General features: G+C 42.8%; 1 protein-coding gene across 1 annotated transcript; it reads right to left on the bottom strand.

Moving 5' to 3' along the window:
- Positions 1–4,267: 4,267 nt before the first annotated feature.
- Positions 4,268–18,508, bottom strand: LOC119965602 (small nuclear ribonucleoprotein-associated protein B'-like). Its single transcript, XM_038796387.1, has 7 exons — positions 18,379–18,508; positions 16,997–17,148; positions 16,317–16,428; positions 11,262–11,402; positions 7,778–7,901; positions 6,638–6,766; positions 4,268–4,366 (listed from the first exon to the last, which is right to left on the bottom strand). Exons 1-7 carry the CDS (start codon positions 18,379–18,381, stop codon positions 4,329–4,331), a joined length of 699 nt encoding a protein of 232 aa, XP_038652315.1. The 5' UTR covers positions 18,382–18,508; the 3' UTR covers positions 4,268–4,328.
- Positions 18,509–19,097: the final 589 nt, after the last annotated feature.

Raw genomic sequence — 19,097 nt, 5'->3', positions numbered from 1 at the left:
ACTCTGCTGAGTGCAGGGTTCCTTCAGGGCAGGGTAGGCAGCAGAAGCATTGTTTCAGCAAATCTTGGTCACTCTTATTTGATCTGGCAGCATAAGCTTCATTGAATGCCAGCTGCCCATGTGTGCATGGGTTGCATAACTGAGTCATCAGTCATATGGTCATTGGATACATACATAGAAGAACAGGAGGCGGCCTTTTGGCCCTTTCGAGCCTGCTCTGCCATTCATCACGATCATGGCTGATCATCCAACTCAATAGCCTAATCCTGCTTTCTCTCCATAGCCTTTGATCCCATTCTCCCCAAGTGCTATATCCAGCCGCCTCTTGAATATATTCAAAGTTTTAGCATCAACTATTTCCTGTGGTAATGAATTCCACAGGCTCACCACTCTTGTGTGAAGAAGTGTCTCCTTATCTCTGTCCGAAATAGTTTACCCTGAATCCTCAGGCTGTGTCCCTGGTTCCGGACACACCTATTATTGGTAACATCTATCTAGTCCTGTTAGAATTTTATAAGTCTCTATGAGATCCCCCCTCATTCTTCTGAACTCCAGCGAGAACAATCCCCACCTAATCAATCTCTCCTCATATGACAGTCCCGCCATCCCTGGAATCAGTCTGGTAAACCTTCGCTGCACTCCCTCGAGAACAAGAACATCCTTCCTCAGAGAAGGAGACCAAAACTGCACACAATGCTCCAAGTGTGGCCTCACCAAGGCACTGTGCAATTGCAGCAACACATCCCTGCTTCTATACTCGAAACCTCTTGCAATGAAGGCCAACATACCATTAGCCTTCTTTACTGCCCGCTGCACCTGCATGCTTACCTTCAGTGAATGGTGCACAAGGACACCATTCCCTCACACTCCCCTCTCCTAATTTACAACCATTCAGGTAGTAATCTGCCTTCCTGTTTTTGCTTCCAAAATGAATAACCTCACACTTATCCAAATTATACTGCATCTGCCATTGATTTGCCCACTCGCCCAACCTGTCCAGATCTTGCTGTAGGATCCCTTCATCCTCGTCACAATTCACCCTCCCACCTAATTTGGTATCATCTGCAAACTTTGAGATGCTACATTTTGTTCCCTCATCCAAATCATTAATATTTTTGTGAATAGCTGGGGTCCCAGTATAGATCCCACTGGTTACTGCCTGCCAATTTGAAAAGGACCCATTAATCCCTACTCTTTGTTTCCACTCTGCCAACCAGTTTTCTATCCACCTCAATACATTTCCCCCAATCCCATGCGCTTTAATTTTGCACAATAATCTCTTATGCGGGACTTTGTCAAACGCCTTCTGAAAGTCCAAATATACCACATCGACTGGCTCCCCCTTGTCGACTGTACTGGTTACCTCTTCAAAGAATTGCAACAGATTTGTCAAGCATGATTTTCCCTTCATAAATCCATGCTGACTCCGACTGATCCTGCCACTGCTTTCTAAATGTTCCGCTATAAAGTCCTTGATAATGATTCAAGTATTTTCCCCACTACCGATGTTAGGCTTACTGGTCTATAATTCCCTGCTTTCTCTCTACCTCCCTTTTTGAATATCGGAGTGAGGTGAGCTACCCTCCAATATGCAGGGACAGTTCCAGAGTCTATAGAATCCCGGAAGATGACCACCAATGCATCCACTATTTCCAGAGCCACCTCCTTAAGCACTCTGGGATGCAGATTCTCAGGCCCTGAAGATTTATCCACCTTCAATCCCATCAGATTTCCCAGCACCATTTCTCTACTAATGTTGATCTCCCTCAGTTCTTCCCTCTCACTAAACCTTTCATTCTCCAACATTTCTGGGATCTGATTGGTGTCCTAATTTGTGAAGACAGAACCAAAATATGTATGCGTTGGATAATCCTGGTCACCCAATAGATATTCTCTGGTTGATAAAGTGGTTCAAACAGATGGCGAAGCAAATTACCACAGGATAAAGTCATCATAACCGTTGCCAGGGAAGAGGGCATTGAACTACACAATTCACCACCTATGGCTGCATACCAACTGGACATTGAAGGAGTGGAATCTTAAGATTTGACACAATAAGAAAACAACATGTACAGCCGCTGGCACTCTGCACCACAGGGAAGCTGACAATTGTCAAGGCGTCTCCGACAGGAATTGGAACACAATTAGCTGTCTGACTGGGGAGTCAGCAGACTCTCAAAACAACCATGGATGAGAAACAAGTTACTACTGAAGGTGTCAAGATTTCAGACAAAGTTCTTACTGAAGTGCAGATGTTCTTTAATGTGGTGGAATGAGCAACTTGGGATGTTGCATTTTATGTTACCATATAAATAAAAATCAAGGAACCTGATGCTTGAATACTGTGGCCATTTAGGACCTCCTGCCAAGAGCCCTTCTCCTCCTTCTAGCATTTGGTCTTATTCTACCTATCTGCTCATTCTCCTAGTTATGCTGTATTCCTGGGGAATGCCCAGTACTGCACCCAAGTCAGGAACAAGACCATCAACTGCCACACAGGCTTGCAGTCTGACCATTAAAGAAGGTGAGGGCTATACCCAAAAGTAGTTCCTGTTAAATAAGATGAGGCCATATTTCTGCAGAGTGCATATTCAATAATAATAATTAATATATATGAAGAAATGGAGGAGGATATTTTAAAAAGTGATTCTCCAATGTGAGTTCATTAGCTGGACAAAAAGGTTTAAAGTTTATAAGCTTGCTTGGGCAAATTGTCCACTCAAGGACAATGATATCCTGTGGCATATCCTCTAACACGAGTTCAAAAAAGGAACTGGCCTCTAAATCACCTCAGCAAGGCATTGAGAATTAGTAAGGAACCACAATGACCCTAAATAACATTTAATCCAAATCTTGGAAACTGGGTGTTACAAGGAAGTGACCACGGTCTGCATTTCTCAGTATCTATTTGACTGAACAATGTCAATGGATGTTGTCAACATGAGTGCTCAACATGCTAATTCAAGGTAAATAGTACTTTAAATATTGGCGATCTTATGTCTCACTCTCTATTAGAAACAAGATTATCCTTACTTTTGACTGTAATTGAATTGCAGTATTGATAGTTCCAGGAAAGTGTGGTGCATGTTCAGTATAATTTATAATATATCATATAGTGTTCTGTATCCAAACTCCAAAAACCCATTTGCCTCCACCTTCAGTCGAGGGATGTGTTGTCCAGGCATTTATATCTGGATTGTTATAATCTGGCTAGAATTTATCAAAAAGGCCATCTGGAGGATGGTAATATGTTGATTCCTTCCTTTCAGAAAGAGAAAAAGAGTGAGAGAAGAGCGAGCTCACATCACTCAGTTCTTCAGATCCATTAAGTGTCTTTGAGGCCCAATTTTCTCATCAGAGGAATATGCCTGATCCGCAATAGTCGCAAAGGGGCTAGGATTATAATCTATTTTAAGAGCATTTAACTCCATAACAAAATTCCAGGTATCAGAAATGCTTACATGCTGATGGACCTCAATGAACTGACTAATCTGCATACTGCTGTTAGAGGTTAATTTAACATGCACACGTCAATTCCCTGACCAACATTGCATCTACTATGATGCATTCACTCCTCAGGTACTGAAGCAGGCCATGTTGAAATGGATCCAGGCTTGGGTTGAAGTGGCAAGTAACAGTCGCACAAGTGCCAGTCTATGACAATCTCCAGCAATACCAAGTCTCCAACAAAAAAAAGAGAATCTAACCATCAACCCTTGACATTACCATGATTGGATCCCCCAGCAACATCCTGGAGGCTACCATTGACCATACACTAAACTGGGCCAGCCATATAAAATACTGTGGCTACAAGATCAGAGGCAAGAAGTCTTGCAGTGAAAAGTCACCTGCCGACTCCCCAAAGCCTGTCCACCATCTACAAGGCACAAGTCAGGAGTGTGATGGAATACTCTCCACTTGCTTGGTTGAGTGTAACTCCAACAACACCAGAAACTGGACACCATCCAGAGCAGCCTGCTTGATTGGTACCCCCCCCCCCCCCCCCGCCCGTGAAACAAACAAAGCAACTGAGAATTTTCCCCCCATTATGCAGACATCTGGGCTCTGCTTGTGTGGTCCAAAACTGGGGCGTTGTATAAGCTGGAGAACATTGGGGGAGCTCAGTTGTTACCCATGTTGTGAAGTGTTTTGCACCCACACCCGCCAATCATTGGAAAAGTTCTGACTCGTGTGAAAATTGAATGAAATAAAAAGGGATAACAATTTCATGAACTAATATGTTTAGAGAAAAAAAAAACTTCAAAGACACTGTTACTTTGCAATTTACTGAAAGCTGATGATATAATGTTCTTCTTGGGATCAACTTTTTACGGCTTTGGAGGACGCGGTCTTGATTCTGGAGGACCTGGAGAAAGAAAACGACCAGTATGAATATAGCTGTACAATCTAAGATGTCGCAAAAACATTGAGATATATTGGATTCTCAGAGTAGAGTTGTTTCCCCTTGGGGGAAGTCTAGGACCATAGGGCACCAACTCAGAGTGAGGGGGAAATTTCTTCTCTCAGAGGATAGTGAATCTGTGGAACCTGCAGAGAGCTGTAGAGGCTGGGTCATTTAAGTCTGTTCAAGGCTGAGAGAGATTCAGCAAGGGAATCAAGGGTAATGAGGACAAAGCAGGAGAGTAGAGTTTGTATAATTTTTATTGTCACAAGTAGGCTTACATTAACACTGCAATGAAGTTACTGTGAAAATCCCCTAGTCGCTAGTTGACGATATCAGGTCAGTCAAGATCTCATTGACTGGCGGATCAAACTCGATGGGCCTAATGACCTACTTCTGCTCATACGTCTTATATCCATTGCTTTCTCCAGCAGAAAAGGATTATAAAAGCAAAATAGCTGGGGGAGTGGTGCATTGATTTTTTTTCTCTTTTTTAAAAAATAAATTTAGATTACCCAATTATTTTTTCCAATTAAGGGGCAATTTAGCGTGGCCAATCCATCTACTCTGCACATTTTTGGGTTGTGGGGGCGAAACCCACGCAGACACGGGGAGAATGTGCAAACTCCACACGGACAGTGACCCAGAGCCGGGATCGAACCTGGGACCTCAGCGCGTGAGGCGGTTGTGCTAACCACTAGGCCACAGTGCTGTCCTAAGAGTGGTGCAATGATGAAACCAAGTGAGGACAATGGTGAGGTGTTGGGAGTAGGGTGGCTGTAAAGAACTCATGTGAAAGGTTGTAAAGAAGTCATTCTGCACCATTCTCTCACAAGTCAGTGTTTGTCAATTCTGACTTTGGCTGGGCCCGTTTCAGAAATGGAAAAAGGTACAGATTTGAGGGGAGTCAGGGTACAACTACAGTTTCAGGGAGTGGAGGAGAGAAAAGTTGGAACCAAGGACAAGAGGAGTCACAAGTGAGAATGAGTCACGGGGCTGGGAAGGGAAAGTAGGATGGTCAACAATGTAATGGGAATATAATCATGGGAGCAGGTCAGAGATTTTATGGACAAGTTGAGCTTGGCCAGGGCATGAGGGAGCCACAGAGGGAGGAAAGAGAAAGGCAGGGCCAAGTTCAAGGAGAAGTTGGAACCAACAGCAAAAACAGGCAAAAGATGGTTGCAATTACAGGATCGTATCCCCGCCAACTGGACAGAGAACCCCAAAAGCCTCATGGATATAATACGGAAAACAGGCCAAACCGCAACCAGGGGTTAATCTTCAAACATGTTGATAGTGAAAGCAAGACACTAGAACGTTACCATCTCAAAGACAATCCAATTAAAGAAACTGAGAGGACTTCCGAGCTGATGGCACAGACAGCAGCAACTAAACAAATAAACATCAACAGCCGCCAAAGAGAATGGATTTTATCACATACATAGCAACTTGGGAGTCAGAGACAACACACCTGAATGGGGTCTATTGTTTTGGTAGCGGGAACAATATCATGATGAAGCACTCAGAAAGGTACCAGAGATTAAAGGGTGCCAAGCAGGATGTCTCCAAGAACGTGCTTCGATATTTTTGATAAAGTTTTGGAATTAAGGGCAAAACAGTTGAGTCTTGCACTGAAGTCACCAAGGAAGACCAGGAATGGTCAACCTGATTCATGACCTACAGTTTCTACTGGAAGGACATGGGGAGTTGCAAGTATCAGCCAGATCCGAAGGATATTTGGGGCTGAGGTTTTAAAGATAGTTTTGAAGAGGGTTTGAGTTGACATTTGGGCAGAAACACAAGGCTTTGCCTGTGGTTTGTCATGGAGGCTTTAATAGGTCATTATTTTGCAGCATCAGTACACTACTTTAGACTTTTCAGTTCAGAAAATTTGAGTCTAAAAGCCTGTGTAAGTTAGTAAGAGAACTTAGTCAGGAGATGACACGAAGAATAAACGGTGCACGAGGCATTAGGATTCTTGTTTGGAGCCTAAAAGCCTGTTCAAATTTGTAAGCAAGCGAAGTTAGTCAAGAGATGTCACCAAGAGTAAATGGTGCACCATCTTAATACAGACAGTAGCAGGCACAATTAACTCGAGAGGAGCCACAAATAACACGACTGTTATAAAAGCATACAAAGATGAAAATCAAATTCCTCCAAGCTATTAAGAACTAAAAAGCTACTTGAAAAGGACAAACATGCATGTCCAAAGTGATACGCTATTTCTACACTTGCCTCTCATCCTGGGCATCATTGGTGGTCTCATTCCTGGAGGAATTCCCATGGGACCTCCTCTGCCAGAAGGCATTCCCATTGATGGTGGTCCAAATGGTAGTCTCATGGCAGGATGTGGTCTCAGAAAACCTGGAATATAGAGATAGATGTGAGGTTTTCAATTTGCATTGATCAGCCTTTTACGCCATCACTTTTTCCAACCCCAGCAGCTTTCACCAACAGCGGGCTAACAAACTAGCCAGCCAAGCAAGGCCAATACTGTTCTTAAATCTGTAGCTAAACAACATGCAGAAAGAAACATCTTCTCTCAATGGAGAAGGTGCTCAACTTTAAGAGGAAGTAGCAAAAATAAAATTGCAGGACCTCATACTGAAGCATTAAAGAACATAAAAGCAAAATGGAGAATTTATACCTATGATCCAATTATCTACCACCTTTAAAATCACTTCACCTGAAGTATTTTGGCATGCCACATGCAATGCCAGAAGAGACCGATTGATTCAGAATCAAGCTATCCTAAGCTAAAAACAAAACGTTACAAATGCTCAGAAGGTCTGGCAGCATCTGTGGAGGACGAGCAGAAACAAATCTACAGCATCTGCAGAATTTTGCTGTTGTACTATCAAGCTACCTGGTCTATTAAATCCCTCACTATTCAACTGTAAATTCAAGTCAAAAATTTCATCTATTCAAAGCTGGAATGCCAATTGCACATTCAAACAGGCCCAGTTTATCGAGAAACACCATACTGACTGCTTCGCTAAGCAGAATTGGCCATCACATTACACTTCTAGCATGTTCCAACATCTGAGAAAAGGATTTGGAAGAATTTGTATGACAGGAAAGACTTGTAAATTGGCTATGCGGAGCTGCAGAAGTTCCATTCTGGATTAGGATGGTACAACAACTTGCTTGGGTAGAACTTGCAGCTTCACCACCTGGGCAATAACCTGATCAGAGGTGATCATTCTTCCTTATGGCATCCAAGCAGACAATCCTCTCCACTAGATTACCACCTACACCGAATACCACCTTACAAGTTTAAAAGACAACAAAGAGTCTGCACATCTTGCCAAGGTTCAGAAGCAAACGGCATATCTTGGCCTCAACCAGTGTCATGCCAAATACTCATCAACTTACCTGGCCTTGGCTCTCCAAGGTTCAGAATAGGTGGTATCCCCCTCATTGGTACATAAGGTTGAGGAACAGCAGAAAAGCTAGGAGGAGGCGCAACTCCAGGTTCTCTAGGCCGAGGGACCATTTCCTAAACAGCAAATAAAACAACCCTGTAGATGTTCAGAGCATAGATTAAGAATGATCAACCGTTCAACAACTTGAAGATAGGTGATTTCAAAATGCTAGCCAATTTCAATAGACAAAATTTGAGTTATAATATCTTTCACAATCTCGGGATGTCCAAAGCTTTGACAATCAAATTCCTGTTAAAGTGTAGTCATTGCTGTATTGAAGCCAATGAACGACCAAATGTCCAACTTTAATGGGACAGGTGATTGGCAGAATATCAGAAAGAATAGGCCACACTTGGGAGTATAGTGTTCAATTCTGGTCGCCACATTACCAGAAGGATGTGGAGGTGTAGGACGTTGCCTGGAATGGAGGGCATTAGCTATGAGGAGAGGTTAAATAAACGTGATTTGTTCTCACTGGAATGACGGAGGTTGAGGGGCAACCTGATAGAGGTCTACAAAATTATGAGGAGCATAGACAGGGTGGATAGTCAGAGACTTTCTCCCAGGGTAGAGGGGTCAATTACTACGGGGCATAGGTTTAAGGTGCGAGGGGCAAGGTTTAGAGGAGATGTACGAGGCAAGTTTTTCAAAAAAAAAAACACAGAGGATAGTGGGAACTCATGCCGGAGGAGGTGGTGGAAGCAGGGACAATAGCGACGTTTAAGGGGCATCTTGAAAAATACAAATAGGATGGGAATAGAGGGATGCGGACCCCGGAAGCGTAGAAGATTTTAGTTTAGATGGGCAACACGGTCGACACAGGCATAAAGGGCCGAAGGGCCTGTTCCTGTGCTGTACTTTTCTTCATGCTTTGTTCTTTGAATTTGGTTTATGAGGGGGAGATATTAGGAAATTGGGTCCAAAATGAGACCCCAATGTAGCAGGCAATTTAGGGAGTTAAACAGACTGGGGGTGAGGGGTGGGACTGCTAGCAGTCAGAGGTATATGTCCACACCTGGCTAAGTTACATTGTCCCAACAGACTTAACTCGTTGTGGAAATACACAGAATGTCTCAGTTCCATTGTTCTTTGGGACATTCCTGTCTGACCAGCTATTAGCCCACTAAAGTCTGATGGCCTTTTTGTCCGCCAATAAGTAGTTAGTTGCATATCAATAGCATGGCTCTATTAGATAAATGGGAGTCGGAAATCAAACAGCCAGGATAACGCTGATGGGGTTGGAAGACAGACAACAGGCATTCTGAACAATTACTAAAGGAGAAGGCTTTGGAAATCGACAGCGAGGCTGTGAAAGCTGCCGAAGCAAGCTTTGGAAAAGGGTTCTGAATGAATGCCGCCAATAGAAGAAAAATTGCTTTGTGAATGAAAGTATTGTCTTTACTGGTCTGAAAAAGTGGCATGAGAACTGCATGTTCTGGTAAAGTTCTGATGGGAACTGGTGTGTTAAGGTTAATAGGCTATTGTTAGGGTTGAAGTTTATATATTGTTTTCTTTTAGTAAAGTTTGTTTATAAAATATCCAAGCCCCATTTCTTACATTATCAATGAAATGAATCAATCTTTCCGCCCTGTTAACTTGTCATGGTTCTGGTTCAGTCTCTTAGCTACTGTTGAGCTGACCAGGCATCTGTAAAGGTTGCTCTTCAAAATAGTGACATTAGTGAAAAAAAAAAACATTTCCATGCAGAGGATAAAGCGGGAACCTCAATGTAATGTCTCATCTAAATTTCAGCACTGCTAGTGCATCTCTCCTTCGATACTGCATTGTATCAAACTAGGTCAGTGCTCAAGCCTTGGGAGTGAGATTTCAACCAACAAATGTCCAACTTGGAAGGTGCGAGTGCTGCCACACGAGTCGTAGGTGGCGCCAAGTTGTTACCAGGGGTGAAGTTACCATCCTGGTGTATACCTTCCATTTGAACCTCATGTATGCCTTACCCCAACTGAAGATACAAATCTTAAAGATAACATGACCCATTCTGGGCCATCACATGCAGAGGCTGATAATTTGCCTAGATTACATGTTCAAATCCTGGAGCACGTAATCAAATCTACGACCTGACTCTGATACACGTGAAGAGTGACCACAAAGCCATGCTGTTCAAAAATATTTACCCAGTCTGTACCATGGTCTTTGCATCTCAACCATGTTCAGTAAATCAGCTGCATATCAATTTCCCAATTGCTAGGCTAGTTCCTTGTTGGAAACATTTCGGACGGTGAAATAACAATACAAATTTATTTTTCAGATGCACACTTCAGCAAAACAAAAGAGAGTTCTTGCTCCTTGTTTGAAATATAGAACGCTTCCACAAAACTGTGTTAGCACTTCCATTTGAAGAAATGAAATTTAATCTTTAGATTACTGCCTTACACTTAATGTTAGACAGTCATGAACAAAATGGAGCAAGTTTCCAAGCTGATTCTCTAGATATTGAATAGAATGAATAAAGATAACAGGAATTAAATTAAACATCTTTGAGGTCAAAATAGACAATAACAATTAGTTAGTGGAAAGGAAAATTGAACAAGGTATAGAAGAGGTGGGTAAATTAATCCTGTAAAGTTAAAGGCCCTTCCTATTGATTCTCTTATTTCCTACTTTGTTTACTTTATTGACATCATTTTTGGTCCATGGATCTTTAATGGACATACCTTTCTGGCACCCAAGAGATTTTGTTCGATTGATTGGCTGGTGGTCAATGGATTGGCCAAGGACTGTATTCTGCCTGGCAAGAGACAGCAATTGTGTCCTGCCAGGTCGGGTTCTTTTCAGAGAACCCAGGAGAAAATTCCTGGATGCCGAGAGAGGCTGTGTGTTGCTCTCTCTCTCCCAACTTCCATCTACAGAAAAGTATTGAGACCCCGAGTCTACACAGTGAAAGCCATTACAGACTGAAAGCAAAGACATCCAACAGGAGACCTAGACAGAAGATCTAACTGGAAGACATCAATCTGAAACAGAGACTCTTATCCTTTTAATATTATTTTTACACCACTCTGTCTGTTTTGTGTGGGCATAAGAGGGTTTTGGTGGGTGCGGGGTGGAAAGAGTTAGAAATTAGGTAGTTAACCAGTTGTATTTGTTGCCTATTTAATTATAGTTATTAATAAAAGTTAATTGCGTTTAAATTACAAACAACTGGGCTGCCAAAGACCAAAGACTTTGGGCATTATCAAAATTAAGAGTTCATTTCAACTGTGTTGCGACTTTAGGTCAAGTGGGGTTGGAATTGACGGTGCATGAGCCCAGGGTGCCGTAACAATACCAAAGTCTCTGGATTTGTGCCACTTGCTCCCCCACTGTCCCAAATCCTGAACTATTTTGAAACATTCAAAAAGAGCAATACATCTGATCTAGCATTGGTGTAGACGTGGAATCGGAAACATGCATTGCCAATGCTTCATCCTTACCTGTTGCGAGGGACCTCCAATACCTCTTACTGGTCCCACTAATCCCGCAGGTACCTGTACCATTGGCATGCCAGGTGGCATCCCTCTCCCTGCTGCTCTACCCACACCAGGGCCACCAACAGTCACCCTAGAAATGCCAACCTGCGCATTGAAAGAATTAGGAAATATTATTTCGATTAAATTAAGAATTTGACTTAAACCAGAAACACAACTCTCGATAGCTGGTCATCAGTGGCAATGCAACTTGGGATTTTTGTATCTAAAATATAACTTCAACCAAACATGCTGACAGCTGCTTTGAATACCTTGCGCCAATATTCCATTTAGGGGTGGAGATAGGTACTAAAGATCTTGATCATATCTTGCTTCCCTGAATCAGTTGGGAGCAACAGTACTGTAAAGAACCAGAAGCAGCCTGTACAAGAAAGACAAGCACGCTCATTTGTAGTCAGCTTACAAGTGACAAATCATGGCTGAGCACCCGAGCACTTCGCAGCCAATCGAACACTTTGCCACAAGAAATATGGCATCTAATTTGCACACAGCAAGATCCCACAGACAAATGAGAATGCTAGTAGAGGAATAAATATTGGTGGGACACCCGGAGAGTTGCCCTGCTAGTCTTCAAAATAGTGCCATGAAATCTTCCACATCCGAGGGGGGTCGGAGAAGGCTTTGGTTTAAACTTTGCACCCAAAAGAAAAAACAGCTCTTCCAAATCTCCCTCAGTTCAGCACAGATAATGTGCTCAACTATCTGGAGTAAGGTTTGAACCTATGAGCGTCTGAAATCAGACGTGCTACCAGGAAGTACTCTTGTGCAATTTCCATTTTCATTGAAGTCTGAAGTCAAACAATTATTATTTTCTAATTATTAGCTTACTTCGCCATTGGAAACATTTCCTACTGTTAAAAGTACACAGAAGGAAAAGCATAGCATTACATTAAAAAATGTAGATTTAACCATGTTTAATATCATAGCATCACATTTTTAAACTGTATTCTATTTCTTTCTATTAACATTGCCCTCTCTCACCCACTCACTCCCACCCACCAGCACACCAACCTATTTAAGATCAGCAGAGAATGCTTCAAGATAGAACATGAAAGGGGAGGGTCACAGCTGTACATATTTCAGAAAATAACAAATTGCATAAAAAGATTGAAAAAAACACCTTTTAATGGCCGATACTGTTGCATTCAGCATTGCTAACAAATTAGCAAGAACAGTTTAAAATTCAGCAAAGGTAACCAAGAGAATGACTAAGAAGGGGAAAATACGATTTGAAAGTAAACTAGTGGGGAACATCTGACTGTAAAGTTTCTATAGGTATATAAAGAGAAAAAGATTGGTAAAACTAACGTAGGCCCTTTATAATCAGAGAAGGAGGAATTCATAACAGGGAACAAAGAAATGGCCGAGGAACCAAGCGTTGGATTCGTCTGCCCCACCCGCAGCAAGATCGCCACAGGCTGGACGCGGACCGTGTAACGGTCCATGGACCTCGGTGGGAATTTCCTGTCGCTGGGCAGGCACGGCCAGAGAATCCCGGCCTAAATTCTTACTTTGCTTCCGTCTTCACAAAAGACGACATATTCTGAGAACCAAGTTTTAGTGAGGAGCTGAAGGAAATTAGTAAATAAATGGTTTGGGTGAAATTAATGGGATTGAAGGCAGACAAATCTCCAGGGCCTGATAATCTTCATCCCAGAATATTTAAGGAAAGCCTGGAAAATGTAGATCCATTGACGGTCATTTTCCAGAGTTCTTTGGACTCTGGAATGGTTCCTACGGATTGAGGGTAGCAAATGTAACCCAGCTATAAAAAGGGAGGCAGAGAGAAAACAGGGAACCATCGACCAGTGAGCTTAACGTCGGTAATAGGGAAGTTGCTGAAGCCCATTTTAAAAGATATCAGTGATGTAATCAGACAAAGTCAGCATGGATTTACAAAAGGAAAATCATGCTTGACAAATCAATTAGAATTCTTTAAAGATGTAACTACTAGAGTTGACCAGGGAAAACCGATGGATGCGATTTGTTTAGACCTTCAACAAGGTCTCACATAGCAGATTATGAAGTGCATGGGATTATGGGTAGTGTAGAGGTGGATAGAAAGCTGGTGATCAGACAGGAAGCAAAAAGTTGGAATAAATGGGCCTTTTTCTGATTGGCAGGTAGTGACTAGTAGGGTACTACAGGGATCTGTGCTAGGACCCCAACTGTTCACATTATATGGACGAGGGTACTAAATGTATTATCTCAAAATCTGCAGATGATATAAAGTTGGGTGGGAGGGCGAGTTGTGAGGAGGATGCAGAGATGCTTTGGGATTTAGACAGGCTGAGTGAATGGGCACAGGCATGGCAGATGCAGTATAATGTAGATAAATATGAGAAGCAAAAATTGGAAGATAGATTATTTGAATGGGTGTAAATTGAGAGAGGTGAATACTCAGCAAGACCTTGGTGTTCTTGTGCCTCAGTCACTGAAAATAAGTGTGCAGGTACTGCAGGCAGGGAAGAAGGCAAACAGTACATTGACCATTATAGCAAGAGGATTTGAATATAGGAAGAGGGGTATTTACTGCAATTGTATAAAGTACTGGTGAGACCACACCTGGAGTTGTGTGTGAAGTTTTGGAGTCCTTATCGGAGGAAGGATGTTCTTGCTATGGAAGGAGTGCACATGTTTTACCAGGCTGATTCCTGGGATGGCAGGACTGTCATAGGAGGAGAGACTTAGTTGGTTAGGATTATAATCATTGGTGTTTGGAAGAGTGAGAGGGGATCTCAGAAACATATAAAATCCTATGGGGAAGTCCAGAACTAGGGGTCATATTTTGAGGATAAGGCTTTAGGACTGAGGTGAGGAGAAATATCTTTACCCAGAGAGTGGTGAATCTGTGGAATTTGGTACCACAGAAAGTAGTGGCCAAAATGTTGTGTATTTCAAGAAGGAATTATGATGTGGAGATGCCAGCGCTGGAATGGGGTGAGCACAGTAAGAAGTCTCACAACACCAGGTTAAAGTCTAACAGGTGTATTTGAAATCACAAGCTTTCGGAGCAAGAAGGAACTAGATATAGTTCTTGAGGCTAAAGGGATCAAGGGATATTGGTGGGGGGGGGGGGGGGGGGGGTGGAAATCAGGGTATTGAACTTGATGATCAGACATGATTATAATGAATGGCGGAGTGGGCTCGAAGGTCTCCTCCTGCTCCTATTTTCTACGTTTCTATGTTAAGAGGTCAGGTGCAATTGACTGTGTGCATGGCTGACTCATAGGGCATTGGCCTCAAGTTTACAATACCTCATGGCATCGGCCATCCATAAACTAACGTTTACATTTAACTGGAGATAGCTCTCCCCACAGCTGGCAGGGTAGTGCATTCCACACGGTTTCTCACAAATGACAGTCACTATCTTGGTGCAGGCTGAAATGGAAATTGTAATTTGCTTGCAAAAAGAGGGAATTCTGTGCCCAACACATTCGAAACATCTTCCTCAGTTTGCCAGTTGCTTAGACCATTCCGGACTCTTTCCATGCCAGATGTACATGAACCAACTCAATACCTTGAAACATAGGTGCCTGTAGAAACCGGATTCCACAAAATAGAATTGGGTTTCTTGGGCAGAACCCAGTTGTCTGCTCTAGAACAGGGTTTTTTCCAAGAATGGGCCGTGACCATTGGGTGGGTGTCGGGAAGGTCACGGAGCTCGGTCGCACCATTCCTGCAGTGGTCCCGATTGCAGGAAAAGTGCCCGATGGCCGCTACTGGCTCGGGAATGCCGGCCTCAGCCGCCTTTTAAATAAAAATGCATTCGGCTGTATGAAGGCGTCCAACCAGAAGCAGCAGCGTAGAGCAGATCATGTGCCCAAAACTTACACCTGACATCAAGCACCCTCAAGTGTTTTTAACGCCAAATCATGGAACAGAGTTGCTTCCATTATTCAGCTGCTGACAAGAGGGCTGTGAAGATGGATCATTGAAAAGTAAGAGACTGTGTAAAGATGATTTCTTGTTAATTTTATCGATGCAAAGCCCATGTGTTGAATGCAGGGAATTACTGACAAAGAGAAACGTTTCAGGTTTTGAAAGAGAAGTGGTGGCTAAAAAATTCCTTTTGCGCTCAAGACTCCAGAGTCCTAAAGAAAAAGACAGCGCAAAGGAACCTCCTGAGGTCTGCACCTGAAATGCACATTGCCCTCTCCTCCATTGACCTTGATTCAAGTGCAATCGCGAGGACCAATCAGGTTCGCATTAAAGGCAAGCGAATGTGGCATGTATCACAAAGGTCAGCCGGTGTGGATCGCAAAGGTCAACCAGTTGGCAAAAGTGGGTCCCAGGAATAAAAAGTTTGAAAAACACTGCTCTAGAACATAGTTAAGATGCCCCAGCAGGAAAGCAATAACGTATAGTACGCCGAAAACCAAAGATCAAAGTTTGGAAAAATTGATTTCTTAAAAATCGCATGTTCTTCTCACCCTGACGCTAACCTCCCACAACCCGCTCAGAAGACGGGCACCAAACTCATTCATTACTGGCAGCCACTTCATACATGGCTCAAAGTTTCAAGACATACATTGAAAACATTTGATTTACAACCCTGAACTTTAAAAAAAAGAATTTCCTAGTATGTGGGTGTCACTGGCAAGGGAAACATTTGTTGCGCATCCTTAGTTGTCCTTTAACAGAGTGACTCACCACACCATTTCAGAGATCAGTTTAAGAGTTAACATTGCCCTGGATCTGGAGTGCCATGCAAGTCAGACTAGGTAAGGTCTACAGATTTCCTTCCCTAAAAAGGACAAAAGTGAACTGGGGGTGTTTTAACCGACACCATCACGGAGAGACTAGCTTTTCAATTCCAGATTAACCAGCTGCCATTGTGGGATTTGAATCCTCGACCCCTAAACAGGAACCTCACCACTTGGCCACCATCTCCCAGTACATTTGTAGATTTACTATACTGATTTAGAATACATCGTGTAGGAAGTGCGTTAAGTGCTCCTTGTAATTAGCCAAGTGGGGATGGGGCTGAAGAAACGTTACCTCTCTCACAGGAGGCCCTTCCACAGTCATTGTCACAAGTGTTTCCCCTCGAAGTAGAACAAGACCAAGAGCCCGTTTTTCTTCTCTCTCACCTTGCTTGGAGTTCTTTGACCTGCATGAATCAGATGGGCAAAAGGAAACTTAAGGATGCTATGTAAATGTTATAAAATATCTTAAGATTGCATACAAATGCATTGTCAAAATTTGCAACCAAAGAAAAAACACATTTGGGGATATTGGAATAGGTGGTTGGCTATAGCTTGGTCACATCTAAAAGGAAATTAAGAAATGGGCAGCACAGTAGCACAGTGGTTAGCACAGTTGCTTCACAGCTCCAGGGTCCAAGGTTCGATTCCCGACTGGGTCACTGTCTGTGCGGAATCTGCATGTTCTCCCAGTCTCTGCGTGGGTTTCCTCCGGGTGCTCCGATTTCCTCCCACAGACAAAAGATGTGCAGATTAGGTAGATTGGCCATGCTAAATTGCCCTTAGGTTAAGTGGGGTTACTGGTTTACAGGGATAGGATGGAGGTGTTGGCTTAAGTGGGATGCTATTTCCAAGAGCCCGTGCAGACTCGATGTGCCGAATGGCCTCCTTCTGCACATGTAAATTCTATGAATTCGATGAAATGCCAGGGCATTAAGAAATACAGCAGAAAAGTACAAATGTGTTCATACATACTTTAACCTTCTGAATTCATCACAGTCACAGAGAATGAGGTTCATGTGCCGGTCAAAAGCTTTGAAGGTGCCAATGAAGACACGGCCATCTTGGAGTACACACCGCATCCTGTAATCCAGATACTGCACCATTTTAGCACTTCGTCCAATCGGCTGAAAAAAATAAGGAGACAATTGTTTACTGACCCAATTGAGCGACTTTCAGAATGGCCTAGCAGTTCTCAAGCATTGTTTATATGACAGTATGCTATAATTCAACAAGGGACATGGCATTGTAAAATCATAGGGTATTTTTGATTCATGGTATGTGGGCGTCACTGGCTGGGCCAACATTTATTGGCCATCCCCACTTGTCCTTGAACTGAATGGCTTGTTAGGGCATTAAAGAGTCAACCGCATTGCTGTGGACCTGAAATCACATGTAGTCCAGAACAAATAAAAATGGCAGATTTCCCCTCCCAAAAGAACATTAGGTTTTTTACAACAATCAAGAAAGGTTTCATGATCATTTTAATTCCAGTGAGAAGTCTTAAACACCAGATTAAAGTCCAACAGGTTTGTTTCGAATCACTAGCTTTCGGAGCACTGCTCCTTCCTCAGGTGAATGCCTTCTTCACCACCCTGTCCACTTGCGACTCCACCTTCAAGAAGCTATGAACCTGTACTCCGACATCTCTTTGTTCTGTAACTTTCTCCAACTCCCTACCATTAACTGAGTAGGTTCTGCCCTGATTTGATCTCAGAGCAGTGCTCCAAAAGCTACTGATTCGAAACAAACCTGTTGGACTTTAATCTGGAGTTGTAAGACTTCTTGCTGTGCTCACTCCAGTCCAACACCGGCATCTCTACATCATTTTGATTGAAGTTTTTTTCCCCCCCCAATTATAAAACCTCACCGTTTGACATGGACATGGTCAATCTACATATGGAGATAGGGGCGGGAAAAGAACATTTCAGTTCTGTACGAAGTCTTCATTTTTGTCCAGGGCCCATCTGTATCTCAACCTCTGCTGCAGATAGACGTGTTCCACGCATTTTATTTAAAAAGAATCAAACAAGCTGTTCTTTGTTAGACTATTTAGAGTCAAGCTTTATTACAAGATTATTGATTCAAACGTCAGATCCGTTAGTGGACATAAATTCAGCAACTTTTTGGCCGTCATAAACGTTCCTCTACAGTCATACTGTCATACTGAAATTGACAATAGCCCCAATTACAATTGGTCATGTGGTTCCTGTCCCCCCCCCCCCATCCCCCATCGACCCGGCCCCGTCAAACTTCCCGCCACAGTTTAAACCAAGAAACTAAATTTAATTTCCTCCCGTTTGCTGCATTCTCTTTCGGGTGAACGCTTTTTTGAAACAAAAATTCCCTCTTCTCACCATTGTGATTCGGATACAGCGTCTTCACCTCTCTCTGCTCCGCCCGAAACAGACTAAAACGTTGCAATTAGGAGGCGAGAGTGTTGGACTTGGTAATTGACAATCAAGGCACTCATTGTCCAGGTGTAATGAGGACTGATCCTCCAATTGTCTTGCCGGCCTTAAATACAACCATAATGCTGCAGGTGTCAGACATCTTTAAGTGGTTCTCCAAGCGCAAGAGTATAGGACCCGAGCACCAAATCACAGCCCGCTCTACAATTGGAATAGCTCAACTTCAGCTTGACTACCTTTAACTCCTGACTCTGCCTTTTCTCTTTGAAGCCAGCCATTTAGCTATTCTGTTACCTGGCCACTAACTCTGTAGAAGGGAAGTAATGTGAGGATTTATTAATTGCTTTGGACTGATGAGAAAATATAGTAATATATTTGGCTATTATATAGCACTTGCATGCTGGGATTGTTTGACTATATTTTAACACTGTGCTTAGCCATATCTCAAGATGGTGGGTAAAGTAAAAAGTAAACACCATTTAAATTAATCATATTGTGCTGATAAGTTGTCCCATCCAAGGACCCCAGGATGTGTTGCAAAATGTTATTGGTTAAGAGGTAATGAACAAGCAGACTGTACTCGCACTCCTAAGGTTGTCTAGTATAATCATTTGTGGTAGTCGGTATTGGGGGTATTATGGTACCCAGGTTGATCCTGTAAGACC

The sequence above is a fragment of the Scyliorhinus canicula genome, chromosome 5 (assembly GCF_902713615.1).
Source record: "Scyliorhinus canicula chromosome 5, sScyCan1.1, whole genome shotgun sequence".
Lineage (NCBI taxonomy): Eukaryota > Metazoa > Chordata > Chondrichthyes > Carcharhiniformes > Scyliorhinidae > Scyliorhinus > Scyliorhinus canicula.
Note: the sequence above shows the minus strand (reverse complement) of the source record. Positions and strands in the feature narration are given on the sequence as shown.

Excerpts from the sequence above, each read along its gene's own strand:
- LOC119965602 (XM_038796387.1), bottom strand. Across the intron at positions 16,429-16,996 it reads GATGAATTCAGAAGGTTAAA|GTCAAAGAACTCCAAGCAAG; the intron begins GTATGTATGAAC and ends TGATTCATGCAG. Across the intron at positions 6,767-7,777 it reads CCTTGGAGAGCCAAGGCCAG|GTTTTCTGAGACCACATCCT; the intron begins GTAAGTTGATGA and ends TCTATATTCCAG.